The sequence below is a fragment of the Phyllostomus hastatus genome, unplaced genomic scaffold (assembly GCF_019186645.2).
Source record: "Phyllostomus hastatus isolate PE091 unplaced genomic scaffold, TTU_PhHast_1.1 phas_scaffold_78, whole genome shotgun sequence".
NCBI classification, from domain to species: domain Eukaryota; kingdom Metazoa; phylum Chordata; class Mammalia; order Chiroptera; family Phyllostomidae; genus Phyllostomus; species Phyllostomus hastatus.
Genome location: NW_025334041.1, coordinates 73,648,079 through 73,666,055, shown reverse-complemented (window position 1 = coordinate 73,666,055; position 17,977 = coordinate 73,648,079). Strand labels below are relative to the sequence as shown.

Sequence of the window (17,977 nt, the reverse complement as noted above, 5' to 3'; positions counted from 1 at the left end):
ATTTTTATCTATTCATGAGAAACATGAAATAATTTCTTAAAAATCCCTTGATGGGAAGTACAAACACCTATGGGATTTTCCTTTTATGATTGTCAGAAATGGTTTATGCTTCATATTCTATAGTCTCATGAGATTTCAGTAATAATAATAAAGTAATTTTGGGTCTTCCAATTCCTACCTCTCTTTGCTTATTTGTTCATAGCACTCTTTATCCTCTTTTCATTCATTCTTCCTTGGGTTTTTCATTTCTGGTAGTTGGCTGTTTACCCAGTTATTTTTTCATTGAAGTTTTACATGAAAATTATTTAAAGAATAAAACATTTCTACAAAGTTTGTTATGAAAAAATAGCATTACCTGCCTTCTCTGTGCCCACCACTACCACCCACCCATGACTCTCTTCATAGAGACAACTGCTTTCATCTCCTTTTTATTCTGGTTACTTGGGTTTTTATGTCTTTTCTCTAAATAATAGACTCATATTGCTACTTCTTGAGTTTTTCCTTTCACTTTTTAATAAGTAAAAAACAGCTTTATTGTTATTGTACTGCCTAGCACATTTATTTTTTATTTATATTTTATTGTTTATGCTATTACAGTTGCCCCAATTTTTTACCCTCTACCTCCTCCATCCAGCTGCCCCCCACCCACTACATCAGGCAATCCCCACACCATTTTCCATAGGTCATGCATATGTTTTTTGGCTACTCTCTTCCATATGCTGTACTTTACATCCCCATGACTATTCTGTAGCCACCAATTTGTACTTCTTAATACCTTCACCTTTTTCACCCATCCCCCCTTTCCATCCGGCAACCATCAAAACATTCTCTGTGTCTATGATTCTGTTTCTGTTGTTTGTTTATTCATTTTTGTTTTTTAGATTCAATGGTTGATATGTATGTATTTATTGCCATTTTATTACTCATATTTTTTATCTTCTTCCTCTTCTGAAAGAAGACCCTTTAACATTTCATATAATACTGATTTGGTGATGATGAACTCCTTGAGCTTTTTCTTGTCTGGGAAACTTTTTCTGCCCTTCAATTCTAAATGATATCTTTGCTGGGTAGAACAATCTTGGCTGTAGGTCCCTGCTTTTCATCATTTTAAATGTTTCTTGCCAATCCCTTCCAGCCTGCAAAGTTTCTTTTGAGAAATCAACTGACAGTCTTATGGGAGCACCCTTATAAGTGACTAACTGCTTTTCTCTTGCTGCTTTTAAGATTCTCTCTTTATCTTTAAACTTTGGCATTTTAATTATGATGTATCTTGGTGTGGCCCTCTGGGTTGATATTGCTTGGCATTCTCAATGCTTCCTGAACTTACATGTCTATTTCCTTCACCAAGTTAGAGAAGTTTTCCTTCATTATTTTTTCAAATAGGTTTCCAATTTCTTGCCCTCTCTTCTCCTTCTGGCACCACCATGATGCAAATGTTGGTATGCTTGAAGTTGTTTGGAGGCTCCTCACACTATCCTCATATTTTTGGATTCTTTTTTCTTCTTGTTATTCTGCTTGGTTGTTTTGTTTGTTTGTTTTTGTCTTTGTATGGGTTTGTTTGGGGGTTTTTTGTGTGTCTTTTTGCTTCCTTATATTCCAAATCTCTGATTTGATTCTTGGCTTCACCTACTCTACTGTTGATTCCCTATAAATTGTTCTTTATTTCCATTAGTGTATCCTTCATGTCTGACTGAATATTTTTATGCTGTTAAGTTTCTCACTGTGTTCACTGAACATCCTTATAACCAGTGTTTTGAACTCTGCTTGTCTCCATTTTGTTTAGTTCTTTTCATGGAGTTTTGTTCTGTTCTGTTATTTGGGCCATGTTTCTTTGTCTCCTCATTTTGGCTGGCCTCCCTGTGTTTGTTTCTATGTATTAGATAGAGCTGCTACATCTCCCAGGCTTGGTAGAGTGGCCTAATATAGTAGGTGTCCTATAGAGTTCACTGACACAGCCTCCCCTATTACCCAAGCTGGGTACTCAAGGTGCACTCCCTCTGTGGGCTGTGTACACCCTCCTGTTGTAGTTGAGCCTTGATTGCTGTTGTCACATCCAAGGTCAGCCACTGCCTGTGTTCTTTTTGGAGTTCCACAGCATAAGCTACAAAGTGATCTACAGATAGCTGCTACTTGTGCTGGGCTTAGAGGTGCCCAGGAGAGGCCAAGCTGTGAACCAAGGCTGGCTGCTGCTAGTGCTGGGCCTCGGGAAACTTTGTGAGAGGTATGGAGCTTGCTGAAGCCAGATGCTGCTTGTTTGAGACAATTTAGAAAAATCTGACAGATGGGCCAAGACCAGCCATTTGTATGGAAAAGCCACTGGAAACAGCTTGGATGGGCCCAAAAGTTGGGTGGGGCCAGGCCTCAGGGATTCACAAGGGTGGGGAAAATAGTGTGAGCCATATTGACCAAGTCTCAGATATGGTGCCCTCCTGCCAGCTCTGTGGCTCTGTGTGGGGAGAGCTCAGAAAAAAAAACAATGGCCTCTGCCAGCACTTCTGTCTGGGAGAAAGTTGACCCCCAGCTCTCTCCCTGTTGCTGGACAATTCAGTTCTTCCTCATATGTCTCTGATGCCTTTCAATCTGCTTCCCCCATGCTGGAGCTCAGAGAGAGTGAGTTCAAGTAAGTCTTTGTGCACACCCTTTAAGAGCAACTGCCTGGGACTCCACAAGTATCTGTCTTCTACAGCTACAATCCCTGCTGACTTTTACAGCCAGAAGTTATGGCTGTAAAGTGCCTGGCACTGGAACTCTGGGCTGGAAGGCTTGGTGTAGGGCTAGAGCCCCTCACTCCTGAGATATCCAAACCAATTTTTATCTGCCACACATGGGTAAGGGACCAGCTGTTCCACAACTCCACCCCTCATACCAGTCTCAATGTGGTATCTTCTTTAATTCTGTAGTTGTAGGGCTTCTATTCTGCTTGATTTCTGATGGTTCTGAATGATGGTTGTTCTATAGTTTTGTGTGGGAGGGCTCTGTCCACAGGGCCCCTCCCCCTGACTGCCACAGATGAGAATAAGTCTACCAAGACATGATCTGCTTGGGGAGGAAGGTTGGCCGATCTCTCAAAGGAGAAGGGCCAAGAGCCTTTTCCTCAATGGGCTTTTATTGGGTTTATTTTGCACAGGAATACAGGTAAAGCTCACTAATCATTATCAGGCAGTAAGAATCAAACAATAGATAACATACAAAGAACTCTGAGGGCCTATTTTGAGTCAGGGTCAGATAGCTAAAGAGCCATAAAACTTTGAGGAACAAACTCACTTCTTGTTTGGACCCTTATCATTTTATTGAGAGCAATCTAAACAAAGCAACTTTCACAGGATTTTACATAGTCTTTCTTAGGCCTGATTACCCTAAGGAACCCACCCTTTCCAGCACAGGGTGACACCCACCACCAGCATTGTCTCAGGCTAAGGCATTGTTTCAGGCTTAAGTCAGGCAAGGGAAGTAAGGCAGCCAAGAGGAGACTTCTTGCAGACAGAATGAGGACTCAGGCTATGTCAAAGCCGAGAGTTGAGGGTCTATCACCCCATTTTGCTATAGTCCCCCAAGTCCTTCCCTGAGGCCTCCCCATGATCATGCCTGTCTTAGGCTGTTCCCTGCTTGGGGAATCTTACTCGTCATTGGCTAACCAATCAAGCATTGAGGGCCAGGCAGGGTGAAGAAAAAGGAGCAGAAGCAGTGCTCCTGCTAGGAAGATAAGCTTTGTCTCCTTAGTGGCTTATGGTCCAAAGGTCGCTCACGTAGCCTTAGCCATGGGGGGGTTACAGCTTCTGAAATCAGGCAGGGTGGTTTCCAACATAGTTTAGTGATAATTTTGATGTGGTTGTGAAAGAAAGCAAGCCATGTTTACCTATTCCACCACCTTGACCACAAGTTGAGTTTTTCTTTTTATACATTAACTGTTATCTAAACCTCTGACACACACATACTTCCCATCCCCCAGCCCCCGCTGTAGTTATATCCTGATGGTAGCTAAATATTCAATGTTCACATTGTCTGGAAGTGTGAAGATCTGGCTGTAGGTATTTTGGGAGGCTGAGAAGAGAAAAGCTCAGTCTTAGAACCCAGCATGCACACATTTACCTAATCTTTCTCTTCTCAGTATAGTTTCTCAATTTGGCTATCAACTGTGCCTCGTTTTCTTCCATCAAAAAAAAAAATTCCTCTCTCTTAATTTCCTCAGGGTGAAACTTCTATTTTTCAGCCAGGGTAGAGAAGGAACAATCCCCTGGCTGTGTGGTGTAGGGAGATGACATGGGAGTCTATCAGCCAATTCTCATTCTAGGCCCTTACCACATCCAGTGGTGCTTAGCCTTTGAGGGGGATTCTGTTTTATAAACTGGGTGAGTTCTTGGCTGTCCCCTTTGCCAGTTTAGGAATCCATTTCCCTGGGTCTGTGAAGACATTACCATTCTTGTCTGCTTTCCAGTTCTCAAAATTGTATTGATATTTCCTCTTCCATTTCTCCTTTTTGGGTTTGCACTGTTTTTTAAAATCCCTTTACTATCATTTTACTGTGGTTTCAGCAGGGAATAAAGGTTAATACATGTGTTCTGACTGCCTTCGTTATCTGTAAGCTAGTTTCTTTACATTTGTGAGCAGTTGCCTTGGGGATAGCCTTTTTATAGGGCAGAGATAGGACTGATAGGTCCTGGGCTGTATTTCCTGCCACTTCCCACCCAAGGTTTATACTCCCCTAAACTCCCAAAACCCTCATTTAAAAATATGTATCATATTCCCTAACCATTGCTGAAGCCTTAAGTCTGTAGGGCATAATACCTATAAGTAGTTACTAAACTCAACTGAGGTATATAGTCTTCTAATATTCCCTAGCAAAAGAAAATAAGTGTTCTCTTTGCTTTCACTTTAGCCCTGGGTTCTGCACTGTCAAGGCCTTAAGGTCCCTAAAGAACAAAGAATTGTTTGACAGTCTTCATGATCCACCCGCTCACATAGCAACTTCCTTTTTTTCTGCTCATATATAAAAGCTTCAGTTGAGATCAGTATTAAGATTGAGGTTCCCCACTCAGCTCTTCCCTTCCTTGTCCCTTAAGGTTCCTAAGGGGTCAATACAGGGAGAGTCTGCGCCTTTGATTCCCGGACACAGCTCTGTACTGAGCCTCTCCTTTCCCTTTCCTAGTGAATGGGGTGCACACTCTAGACATTAGCCACATGCGGCTATTGAGCACTTGAATATGGCTATTCTGTATTAAGGTGTGTTTTAGTGTAAAATACACACAAGATACCAAAAACAATTAAAAATGTAAAAAAAAATCTCAATAATTTTTACTTGAATTATATGTTTTTATAGCTAACATATATTGGGTTATACTGGGTTAAAGAACATATATTGTTAAATTTCATTTTACTTGTAATAAATTTAGAAAGCTAGAATTATATATGTGGCTCACATTGTGTTTCTACTGGGCAGTAAGAGTCTAGACAGAAATCTGAGGGTCCCCTTTAGCTCTCCCTGTAGGACAGCAAATACTGAGCAGGGGTCCCCACAGTGATTTTGGTATGGTCCCTGACCTAGACCCTTTGACTTTCTAGAGACAAAGCATCTCCCAACCCAGGGATATCCACCACTGAAAAAAATGCAGCTGCAGGGAGGACAGGGACAGCCAGAAACAGAGAGAGACTGAGGAAGACAGAGAGGGAATCTTGGAAAGCCCACTTGCTGAAAGGTTCCCCCTGGGCCTCAGACCAAAATACAGAAAACCGAGAGAACAACTAAGACACTGAAAAAATCTTCAACTTACTTCACTTTACAACCCTTCACAAACAACAGCTTCCATCCCCAGGTTTCCTTATGCCTATACCCGAGAATGCTAGGGAAGGAGAGGAAAATGCAGTCTTCCTCGGTATTCCAGAGTGGGCTGTGGTACCACCTCCTTCCAGCGTTTCTCTAGTCACCTCTTTTGGGCAGTGTCCCTCTTCCCTTTCATTATGTGAACCTGGTCATTTTAGGACTGCTCATGAGGCAATCAGGGAGCAATTGGGAGTACTGTGTTAGTGTTTTTGTTCCAGAAGTAGTTCAGATTCGAGTCTCAGAAAAGTACTGCTCCAGTTTTTTCAAGGCTATTTGAATTGCCTGTTCCCATTTGCCCACTTCTAACTCTAGGAGGAAAGGTCAGCTCAGGGAGTAGGGGGGCACTGAGTCCTCAGACTCAGTCATTCTATCTGGGGACCCCCTTATTATAATCACTAACTCATTATGTCCTTATTTGTTTCCCAGACCTAACTGGATATATTCCCCAAATCCCATTTTTTAATTAATATATTTTATTGATTATGCCATTACAGTTGTCCATCTTCCCCCCTTTATTCCCCTCTGCCCTGAACACCACCTCCCACCAGCATTCCCCCTCTTTAATTCATGTCCATGGGTCATACATGTAAGTTCTTTGGCTTCTATATTTCCTATACTGTTTTTAACCTTCCCGTGTCTATTTTGTACCCCCCCCCATTTATACTACTTATTCCCTGTACCTTTTCCCCCTCCCTACCCCTCCCACTCCCCTGCTGATAACCCTCCATGTGATCTCCATTTCTGTGATTCTATTCCTGTTCTAGTTGTTTGCTTAGTTTGTTTTTGGTTTTTTTTTAGGTTCAGTTGTTAATAACTGTGAGTTTGTTGTCATTTTACTGTTCATATTTTTTACCTTCTTTTTCTTAGATTAGTCCCTTTAATATTTCGTATAATAAGGGCTTGGTGATGATGAACTCCTTTAATTTGACCTTATCTGGGAAGCACTTTGTTTGCCCTTCCATTCTAAATGATAGCTTGGCTAGATACAGTAATCTTGGATGGAGGACCTTGCCTTTCATGACTTTGAATACCTCTTTCCAGCCCTTTCTTGCCTGTAGGGTTTCTTTTGAGAAATCAGCTGATAGTCTAAGGGGAACTCCTTTGTAGGTAACTGTCTCCTTTTCTCTTGCAGCTTTTAGGATTCTCTCCTTATCTTCCATCTTGACTAATGTAATTATATTGTGCTTTAGTGTGTTCCTCCTTGGCTCCAACTTCTTTGGGAATCTCTGAGCTTCCTGGACTTCCTGAAAGTCTATTTTGTTTGTCAGACTGGGGAAGTTCTCCTTCATTATTTGTTCAAATAAGTTTTCAATTTCTTGGTCTTCCTCTTCTCCTTCTGGCACCCCTATGATTCAGATGTTGGAGCATTTAAAGATGTCCTGGAGGTTCCTAAGCCTCTTCTCATTGTTTTGAATTCTTGTTTCTTCTGTTCTAGTTCAATGTTTTTTCCTTCTGCTCCAAACCATTGATGTGAATCATGGTTTCCTTCTCGTCACTATTGGTTCCCTGTAGATTTTTCTTCATTTCACATAATGCAACCTTCATTGCTGCCTGGGTCTTTTTTTATGCTGTTGAGTAACCAGTGAGTTCCTGGAGCATCCTGATAACCAGTGGTTTGAACTGTGCATCTGATAGGTTGGCTCTTTGTTACTTAGTGGTATTTTTTCTGGAGCTTTGAACTATTTTTTCATTTGGGCCTTTTTTTTTTTTTTTTTTTGGTCTCAGAGAGCTTTTTAGGTAGTGATGGGAGAATCCTTAGGTGTTCACCAGGCAGGGCAACCCACGTCACTGCCTTGTGATGCTGTATGTAGGGGAGGGGTCCAAGAGGGAACAGTGCCACTGGCTCCTCTCTCTGACAGTGTTCAGTCACTTCCCTGGCTGCCCACAAGCAAATTGGGCTCTTCTGGTGCTGATTCCCTGGTGGGTGGGTTTGTGTATGTTTTAGGACCCTGTCAGTCTCTCTAACAGACTCTCCTGTGAAGCTGGAAGTTTCTCCCACTGCCACCTCAACCCCCAAAGGTGTTTTCAGTAACAGTCTTTGAGACTTTATTTCCCTTGGGTTGTGCAGTCTATCTCGCTCCCCAGTTGTTCCTCCCCATTTATCTGCACTCAAATGTGGGACCACCCTGTCTGCCAGCCACCACCTAATCCGGTCCTCCAGCCACTGCCTTGCCTCAAGTCCTCTCCTCCCCGGCTGCCCATCTCTGCCCCTCCAACTGGTCTGGATGAATGTTTCTTCTTGTAACTCCTTGGTTGTCAGATGTCCATACAGTTCAATTTTCTGTCAGTTCTGTTGTTTTTCGTTTTTAAATGTGCTGTTGTCTTTCTTTCAGTTGTACAAGGAGGCACGTGTCTACCTATACCTCCATCTTGGCCGGATTCCCATCTTTTTTTTTTTTTAACAGACCCTTAAGAACTTGTTTCCCTATGTTTATTCAGATCACATCTGGTGCCATTAAAATCAGGCTGAAGGAAGCAGAGTCCACTGAAATGATGATAAACGTTGCTCGTGAGAAGTATCGTCCAATAGCCACTCGAGGCTCTGTTATGTACTTCGTCATTGCAAGCCTCTCAGAAATAGATCCTATGTATCAGTATTCATTAAAATATTTTAAACAGGTAAGTGTGGTTGTGTTGTTAGTGAAGTTTATCTCTTTGGTTTTCCTCTGAGTTTCCTTTGAGTTTCTTCTTGCCTCAGATAATCATGAGTCTGCTTGTCGGGTTAAATCCTCCAGGAATTTGGGTTCAGATGTCCTGTTCAAAAGCAGCTCCACCTGCCATGTTTGCTAAAGATGGGAGTGCCCAGTATGCTCAGAACACTGCAAGGAGGAAGAAAGGAAGATTTCCTCTTGGCTTCCTCGACTAACTGGCTTGCTTGTTTTCTTTCTTGCCTGTCTTTCCTTTTTTTTTTTTCTTTTAAGAGCCACAGCTCCATGCTATTACTTTCTCTACAGTAATCCAGCTTCCTTTCCACTGTTAGTGTTTATCATGTCCTATCTCAAGTCTCTGACAGCACTGATGCTTAAATGATTAATTGGTCTGTGGGGTTTTTTTCCCCCAGAACTTTTTATACATCTGGCTATCTTCCCATCCCAGGTTTTTATTTAGAGGAGCTTTCCTTTGTTCCTGTCCCACTTTTATCACATTACTGTAAGACTTTCTTGTTTTATGGTGATCTCCCTACTTCATCTCATACTCACAGCTAAGTTTCACCTGAGGTGTCATGAATAAGGTACTTCCAGCTGTCATCTTCTTTGTGGCAGCATTCCATGTTTCCCAAAAGCAAATTCAGTGTCACAATCTTTTGCAAGCAATGTCAGTTCACCTGAAAATTTCCAGGGAAGAGAGTTTGCATCACTCATTACATGGAAAACCTTAGCAAGCACCCCACCGTGGTACCTCTGTTTACCTCCAGTATTTCTCTCAGATACCCGTGAGCTCTCCATCTCAGCCCACCCACATCCAGCCTCACTCTCAGTTTTCCCATCTGTCAGCTCCTGCTCCCCTCTTGTCTACATTGTTGTCTTTTCAATGCAGAGTGGTTTAGCTTTCTTTTGCTTCTCTAATCATCTGTGCTCATACCCACAGCACAACTCAACAAAGGCCTCTCCACATATGCCACTCACAATAGAAAACAGTGAAGAATTTAGGTATATTGTGTTTCCCTGCAGCACACCTTTGCTTCCTGGTATAGGCCCTGATACCTTTAGCTGGTGCTGGCTCTCACATTGGAAGCCAGGCCAGTCTATACACAGTTTTCAAAAACTGCTCCACACACCTGAGATTCTAAATGGATTTTTACCAATATTACCTATCAAAAAGTTTACACTCCAAAGTCACATTCAACCTGTGACTGTTTTGTCTTTTGAGCCACACTTCCCATTACCCCCTGCAGCAGCCAAATTGATCATTTACATTCCCCAGATTCACTGGGAGCTTTATGTTTGTGGTCTCCCTCTGTTCAGAATGCCCTCCCTCCCAGCTTAAATGCCACCATGTCTATTGAGCTCTGTTTCTGGGGCTACAGTCATCTGGAGGCTCGAATAGGTTGGACATCCACACTGGCTGACTCACATGGCTGGGCTGTTGACCGTGACCTACACTGGTCTCTCCATGTGGCTCGGGCTTCTCACAACATGGCAACTGGGTTCCAAGGGGGTGCCTCCCCCACAACAAACATTCTAAGAAACCAAGGTGAAAGCTTCAAGGTCTCCCCAGACCCAGCCTTGGAAGTGAGGCATCATCACTTCTACTGCAATCTTTTGGTCAGCTGAGTCAAGGCTAGCCCAATTCAGGAGGAAGGGATTTAGACTCCACTCCTCAATGGGAGAAGTAGCTGACAATTTGTGTCGGTCTTCCATCCAACATATTTACTATGCCTCATGTGGGTAGGAAACAAGATGCCTACAGGAAAAACAAACCTTGGTCCAGGGTCATAAAAACTGAATGTTTCAACAGCTTTTGTATGGAGGGTTAAAAACAGACTCTTCATTCCTGAAACACTAATGAAGTATTACATGGTTCTCAGCATCATGAGGAAAGACAGGGGTGGGTGAGGCTTCAATCCTGCCTTCTGAGAATCAGACTCTGGTAGGAGAGAGAAGCCCACCACCCAAAGCAATGTGCTTCATCTCACTGTGTGCTGCAGATCTCTTGAGACTGAAGTCACATAACCCTCTAGGCCCTCGTGAGACCCTCCCAGTCTCTGCTGTAAGCTCCCCTTTCCCCATAACTTTCAGACAAGCCCACAAGCTCAGGCTCTGCTCAAGCCTCCTGATGTAGCTTGGAAATTTTTAGATCTTCTTCACATGCTACTTGTAGGTTGCAGGAAATGGCCTCTCATGCCTAAGCCCTCGATGCCACCATCTCTGCTGCCTTCCCAGTTTCCTTGGTATGTGAGGTACCTCCAGGGCAGGAGGCCTGCTCTCAAATTTCCAGAGAGGAAACAGGGAGGAAGGAAGTCTCCTGTAAAACTGGTCCTTTTTAAATTTCAAAGAAAATTCTGGCACATTCTTCTCACACCCTAAAAATTATCTTGGGGATGGGCCAAGAAGAGTATATGACCTTATCTTGACCTTCATCTCTCACCCCAAAGTGATTATCACATCTGAGCCAAGGGCAGGAAAACACTGGTTCTGCCAGCTCACCTCCATTTTCAACGTTCTGTCTCTCATCAAGATGATGCCGTATGGATGTTGTCAGGAGTCTGGCATTGATCCATTTCTGAAATATGGGGAGAGAGAGGGAAATGCAGAAAATAAGTATCACATATCAATTTGGGGTGAATTCTGGACTTTTTCATAGTAGAGTATCCATTTCCTGTGCTGCTATTTGTTCACTGAATGAGAGGAGAGAGGGGGTGAGGAGCAGAGATTTCTTTTTCTTCTACAGAGAATGAATGAAATCAAGGCATTGACAGAGCTTTCCTTCCCACAGTTGTTCAACACGACAATTGAAACTTCTGCGAAGGCGGACGATCTGAAGCAGCGCATGGAAATACTACTGGAACAAACCCTCCTAACTGCCTATGTCAATGTTGCAAGAGGACTTTTTGAACAGCATAAACTCATCTACAGCTTTATGCTCTGTGTTGAGATCATGCGTCAGCAAGGAGTCTTAACTGATGCTGAATGGAATTTCTTTCTCCGAGGTTCTGCGGGATTAGAAAAGGTACCTGTTTCAAGTTTAGATTGTAAATGTTATTCTGGATAGAGCCCACAGGCACCTACCACTATGATACATTTGGCTGTGGGGCCCAGTGTGGGGGCACTGGGGGTCAGCAGGCGCAGGCTATAGCTTAGCTCTGACTCTGGGTGCTGTGTAATGTGGTGACATTTATCCTCTTTATGCAGCAATGGGATGCATAAAGGGATGTATGAAAAGGGATGTTGGGAGTAGCCGGTGAGCTAGAAGAATGTGAACATGTTTTTAAAAGTTGACCATCTTACAAATATGAGGAGTTAAAGGGTAATAAAAGTTGTAATTCACAGTTTAGAAACACTGTTTGTGAAATCATGACCCTCTACTTCCTGGATACATCTGTCATTATAAAGTATGGGAGTAATATAACTTGACTGCCACCTTCTGTAATACTGGAATACAAGTTCTGCTGCAGTTTCCTTCATGTTCATCCTTTTATCTAACTTGCTCCAACCTCATAAACCTGGTGGTACTTGAATTAAGCCATTGTCCCCCCAACTACTGCCTGCAGTCCCCACCTAGCCCCATTCTAAACTCTTGGCTCCATCCTGCCAATATTGAGCCCTACCCTTGGCCCTGCAGACATGACACCTGAACCTGTTTGCCAGTATTCGAACCTCAGTGTATCACTGGGAGGTTGGACTTTATGCTTTTGCTTGACTCCCAGTGCCCTATGCTCTCAGGTCAAGCCCAGGCAAAACATTCGCACCAGATGCTTCTGCCTCTCCAACTGCCACCCATCCTGCATGCATCCATATTCTATTAATCCTTGCTTAATGCAGTCTTAACGTCATAATCACAGTTAATATGTACAAAGGGCTTGCTATGGAAGTATATCGACTCATTTATTCCTCTCATTAGTCTTCTTATGTGAGTTCCTAATTTTATCACTAGTCTGCTGATAAGATAATTAGTCACCAAGAGATTAAAGAACTTATCATGATCACAAACCTGTACTTAATAGAGTTTGGAGCCAGGAGTTGAATGCTCGCCATCTGTATGCTTATCTTCTTACACACCTCACTCTGCTGCTGACTATTAGTTGGTGACTCAGCCAGGCCCTTCTTTCCTCACAGCACTCTTGTTAACAGCCTGGTATATAGTCTTCCCAAGGCTTGGAGAGCTTAAAGAACTTTCCAAAATCATATAACTAATGCATGACAGAGTCTGACTCAAACCTGTGTCTAAACTTCCAAAGCCCAAGTCCATCTGTTTTTTAGAAATTTGGTTGGGAGATATCTTTTATCTAGTTACTTTACTTATTTAGTTATTAGTATCTTAATGCTAGTATTTTCCATTTTTATCATAAGTGCTCCATATCAATAGATCAATAAACCAATAGAATAAAAAAAGAACACCACATGATCATCTTAGTAGACACAGAAAGCATTTGACAAAACCCAACATCCTTTCATCATACAAACATTCAACAAACTAGAAATAGAAGAGAATTTCCTCCGCTAGATAAAGGGCATGTACAAAAACCCACAGCTAAGATCACACTTAAAGGTAAAAGCCTGAATTCCTTCCTTCTAAAAGCAAAAACAAGACAGGATGCCTGCTCTAACCATTTCTTTTTGATGTTGTTCTGGAGATTCTTCTCAGGTCAATTAGGCAAGAAAATGAAAAGGCATCCAACTTGGGGAAGAAGTAAAACTATCTCTATTTGCAGATGACATAATTTTGTGTATGGAAAACACTAAAGAACCTTCTTAAAAACTATTAGAATTCATAAAAAATTCATCAAAATTGCAGGTACAAAACCAATATACAAAATTAATTTGTATTTCTTCTACACACTTGCAATGAATGAGATGAAAATAAAATTAAGAAAACAATTCCACTTACAATGGCATCAGAGATAATTAAAATACTTAGAAATAAATTTAACAAAGGAAGTTCTAACTTATTCAGGGGGAGACCCCCCAAAACAGAATTCTCTTCTGGCAGATTGGGCCCTAGTAGTGCAGGTTTCACCCACTAGGTGAATGGTGTAGGAACCCATCTGTATCTATGTGCCTCTTGGCATTGTTGTGAGAGACTGCATTAGGCTTCAGGGAATTCTTTTTGAAGACTCTTCCACAGCATTTGCCCATTTCACAGTGGGTGATTTATGAGTACACCTGCCCACACCATGCTTCATGCTCAGCAGTTTTTGACCAAAAATGGCATGACACCCATGTTCTACCCTCCTTAGTCATGTGATCTTCCCCCGAGCAACTTTTTTTTGTCTCCAGATGAAAAAAAAAAGCCCTCAAAGGGAACCATTTTGCTGATGTGGAAGAGGTGAAACAAAAATCAGCACAAACACTAAAAGGCATCAAAATCAAAGAGTTCAAAAACTATTTTCAGCAGTAGAAAAAAAGTCTTGATAGGTGTATTGCATCAAATGAAGAGTACTTTGAAGGCAACAGAAGTTTCAACATGTAAAAATAAATACACAATTTTTTATGAATAAATTCTGTTTTGGGGGGTCGCTCCTCATACTCTGAACATGTTGAAAGACATAAGAGGATCTAAATAAGTGGAGAAACACCCCACATTCATGGATTGGATACTTAATATTGTTAGGATGACAATACCCCCCAAATTGACCTACAAATTCAGTACAATCCCTGTCAGAACCCCAGCTGACTTCTTTGTAGAACATGACAAGCTTATTCTAAAATTCACATGGAATTGCATGGATCCAGGCCCCAAAGCTTACTTCAAAGCAGCATATCTAGCATAAGGACAGATATGTAAATAAATGGAATCAAATTTGAGGAACCAGAAATAAAAGCATATGATTGTGGTCAACTGGTTTTTTTTAAAAGGATGCCAAGATAATTTATTGAAAAAAGAAGTCGTCTTAACAAACAGTGCTAGGACGACTAGATAGCCACATGCAAGAGTGAAATTAGTTGCTTATATCACACCATATTTAACTTAAAGTGGACCAAAAGTCTAAATATAAGGCCCAAACTCTTAATAGAAAACACAAGAGTAAATTTTCATGACCACAGGTTTATAATGGATCTTTAGATGTGAAACCAAAAACATGAGCAACAAAAGTAAAAATAAATTGGACTTCAAAAATAACATCTTTTTGCCCTGGCCGGGTGGCTTATTTGGTTGGAGCATCATCCCATACACCAAAAACGTTGAAGGCTTGATCCCCAGTCAGGGTACACACCTGGGTGATGGGTTCAATCCCCAGTCCAGGTTCATATAGGAGGCAACTGATCACTGTTTCTCTGTCATGTCAATATTTCTCTCTCACTTTCTCTTTCTCTCTCTCCCCTACTTCCTCTCCCTCTAAAATCAATAAATGTGTCCTCAAGTGAGAATTAAAAATAATAACAAATTTTAAAAATGAACATATTTTTGCTTCAAATGACACTATCAAGAAAATGAAAAAATAACCCACAGAATGTGAGAAAATATTTGCAAATCATATCTGATAAAGGATTTGGATCAAGACTATATAAGAACTCTTACAATTCCATAATAAAAAGATAGATGACCCAATTTTAAAATAGACAAAGGACCTGAGAAGGCCTTCTCCAAGGAAGGTATGCCTAAGCACATGTAAAGATGGTCGACATTACTGTTCATCAGGGAAATGTAAATGAAAACCACAAGGAGATAGAACTTCACACCCACTATAATGGCTATTAGAACCTCATAAACTGCTTGTGAGAGCAAAAACAGTGCAGCTTCTTTGGAAAACAATGTAGCAGCTCCTCAAGCAATTAAACATGGAAGTACCATATGATTTAGCAATTCCACTCCTACATACATACCAAAGAGAAGTGAAAACATATGTCCACACAAAAACTTGTATATGAATATTCATAGCAACAGTATTCATAATAGCCAAAAGATAAAAACAACCCAAATGTCCATCAGCTGTTCAGTGGATAAGTGAAATGTGCTATATCCATACAATGGAATATTATTTAATTATAAAGAAGAATGTGGACTTCCTGCCAAGATGGAGGCATAGGTAGATAAGCTTTGCTTCCTCACACAACGAAGGACAACAACCAATTTAAAAACAAATAACAACCAAAACTGCCAGAAAATTAAACTGCCTGGAAGTCCAACAACCAAGGAGTTAAAGAAGAAACATTTATCCAGACTGGTAGGAGGGGTGGAGATGGGCAGCAGGAACAGAGAGGATTCTCGGCAAGGCTGAGGCTGGCAGACCAGGTGGTCTGACATTCATGTGCAGATAAACCAGGAGGAAAAACTGGGGAGCGGGACAGAACATGAAACCCAGGGTTCCAGTGAGGGGAAGTGAAACCTCAAAACCTGTTAAAACCTGTTAAAACCTGTAGGGGACCCTGGCTGGTATAGCTCAGTGGACTGAGCAAGGGCCTGCAAAACAAAGGTCGCTGGTTCAATTCTCAGGGCACATGCCTGGTTGCAGTCCAGGTCCCCAATAGAAGGCGTGCAAGAGGAAACCACACACTGATGTTTCCCTCTCTTTCTTCTTCCCTTCACATAGATAGATAGATAGATAGATAGATAGATAGATAGATAGATAGATACCTGTAGGGGTTACAGCAGTGAGAGAAACTCCCAATCTCATGGGAAAGTCCATTGGAGGGACCCACAGGGTCCTGGAATATACACAAATCCACCCACCTGGGAATCAGCACCAGAAGAGCCCAATTCACTTTTGAGTAGTAGAGGAAGTGTCTGAAAGTGGCATTGTTCCCTCTCTGACCCCTCTCCTACATACAGCACTACAATGCAGGAATATGGATTGCCCTGCCCTGGCAAATACCTAGGGCTCTGCCCCTTACAACATAACAGGTGTTCCTAGCCAGAGAAACATGGCCCAATTGAGAGAACAGATCCAAGCTCCAGAAAAACAACTAAACGACAAGAAGATAGTCAACCTATCAGAAGCAGAGTCCAAAACAGTGGTAATCAAGATGCTCACAGAAATGACTGAGTATGGTCACAAAATCCTAAAGAGGAAGAAGTGAAGGCTATGCAAAGTGAAATAAAGGAAAATATACAGGGAATCAACAGTGAAGGGAAGGAAACCAGGACTCAATCAATAGTTTGGAACAAAAGGGAGAAATAAACATTCAAGTGGAACAGAATGAAGAAATAAGAATTCAAAAAAATGAGAGGCTTAGGAACCTCTGGGACAACTTTAAACATTCCAACATCTGAATCACAGGGGTGCCAGAAGAAGAAAAAGAGCCAGAAATTGAAAACTTATTTGAAAACATAAGGAATAAAAACTTCCCCAATCTGGTGAAGGAAATAGACATGCAAGTCCAGGAAGATCAGAGAGTCCTAAAGAAGTTGGACTTAAGGAGAAACACACTAAGGCACATCATAATACATCAGCCAAGATTCAAGAGGAGAGAATCTTAAAAGCAGCACGACAATACATCAGCCAAGATTCAAGAGAAGGAGAGAATCTTAAAAGCAGCAAGACAAAAGGAGACAGTTACCTACAAAGGAGTGCCCATTAGACTATCAGCTGATTTATCAAAAAAAAATCTTGCAGGCAAGAAGGGGCTAGGAAGACATATTCAAAGTCATGAAAGGCAAGAACCTACATCCAAGATTACTCTATCCAGCAAAACTATCATTTAGAATGGAAAGGCAGATAAAGTGCTTCCCATACAAGGGCAAGTTAAAGGAGTTCATCATAATCAAGCCCTTATTATATGAAATGTTAAAGGGAGTTATCTAGGTAAAAAATATGAACAGTCAAATGACAACAAACTCACAACAATCAACAACTGAACTTAAAAACAAAAATAAGCTAAACAAATGAATAGCACAGCAATAGGATCACAGAAATGGAGATCATATGGAGAGTTTTCAGCAAAGAAAGGGAGGGGAGAAAATGGGGGATAAGGTACAGGGAATAAGAAGCATTATTGGTAGGTACAAAATAGACAGAGAGTAAGAATGGTATAGAAAATAGAGAATCCAAAGAACTTATATTATGACCTATGGACATGAAATGGGGATGCAATGCTAGAGATGGGGGGGCTGCAGAGTGGAGGGGGATAAGGGGAAAAAATGGGATAACTGTAATAGCATAATCAATAAAATATACTTTAAAAAGAAGAATGCCCTGGCTGGGGTAGCTCAGTGGATTGAGTGCGGGCTGCGAACCAAAGCAACACAGGTCTGATTCCCAGTCAGGGCACATGCCTGGGTTTCAGGCCACAGCCCCCAGCAACCGCACATTGATGTTTCTCTCTCTTTCTCTTTCTCCCTCCCTTCCCTCTCTAAAAATAAATAAATAAAATCTTAAAAAAATAAGAAGAAGAATGAAGTACTAATACATTCCACAACCTTAAAAATTGAATAAACCTGGAAAACATTAAGCTCAGTAAAAGAAGTCAGTCACAAAATATTACATATTATGAAATTTGATTTATATGAAGTGTCCAGAATACACAAATCTATAGAGACAGAGAGCAGTTTAGCCATTTT

At 41.4% G+C, this 17,977-nt stretch overlaps 1 protein-coding gene across 1 annotated transcript in view; it reads left to right on the top strand.

Annotated features, from left to right (window-relative positions):
* Window positions 1-17,977, top strand: part of DNAH6 (dynein axonemal heavy chain 6) — a 247,493-nt gene that overhangs the window by 172,577 nt on the left and 56,939 nt on the right. The window contains exons 59-60 of the mRNA XM_045828050.1: window positions 8,258-8,437; window positions 11,255-11,488. Coding sequence (XP_045684006.1) covers window positions 8,258-8,437; window positions 11,255-11,488 — 414 coding nt within the window. The remainder of the gene's footprint in view (window positions 1-8,257; window positions 8,438-11,254; window positions 11,489-17,977) is intronic.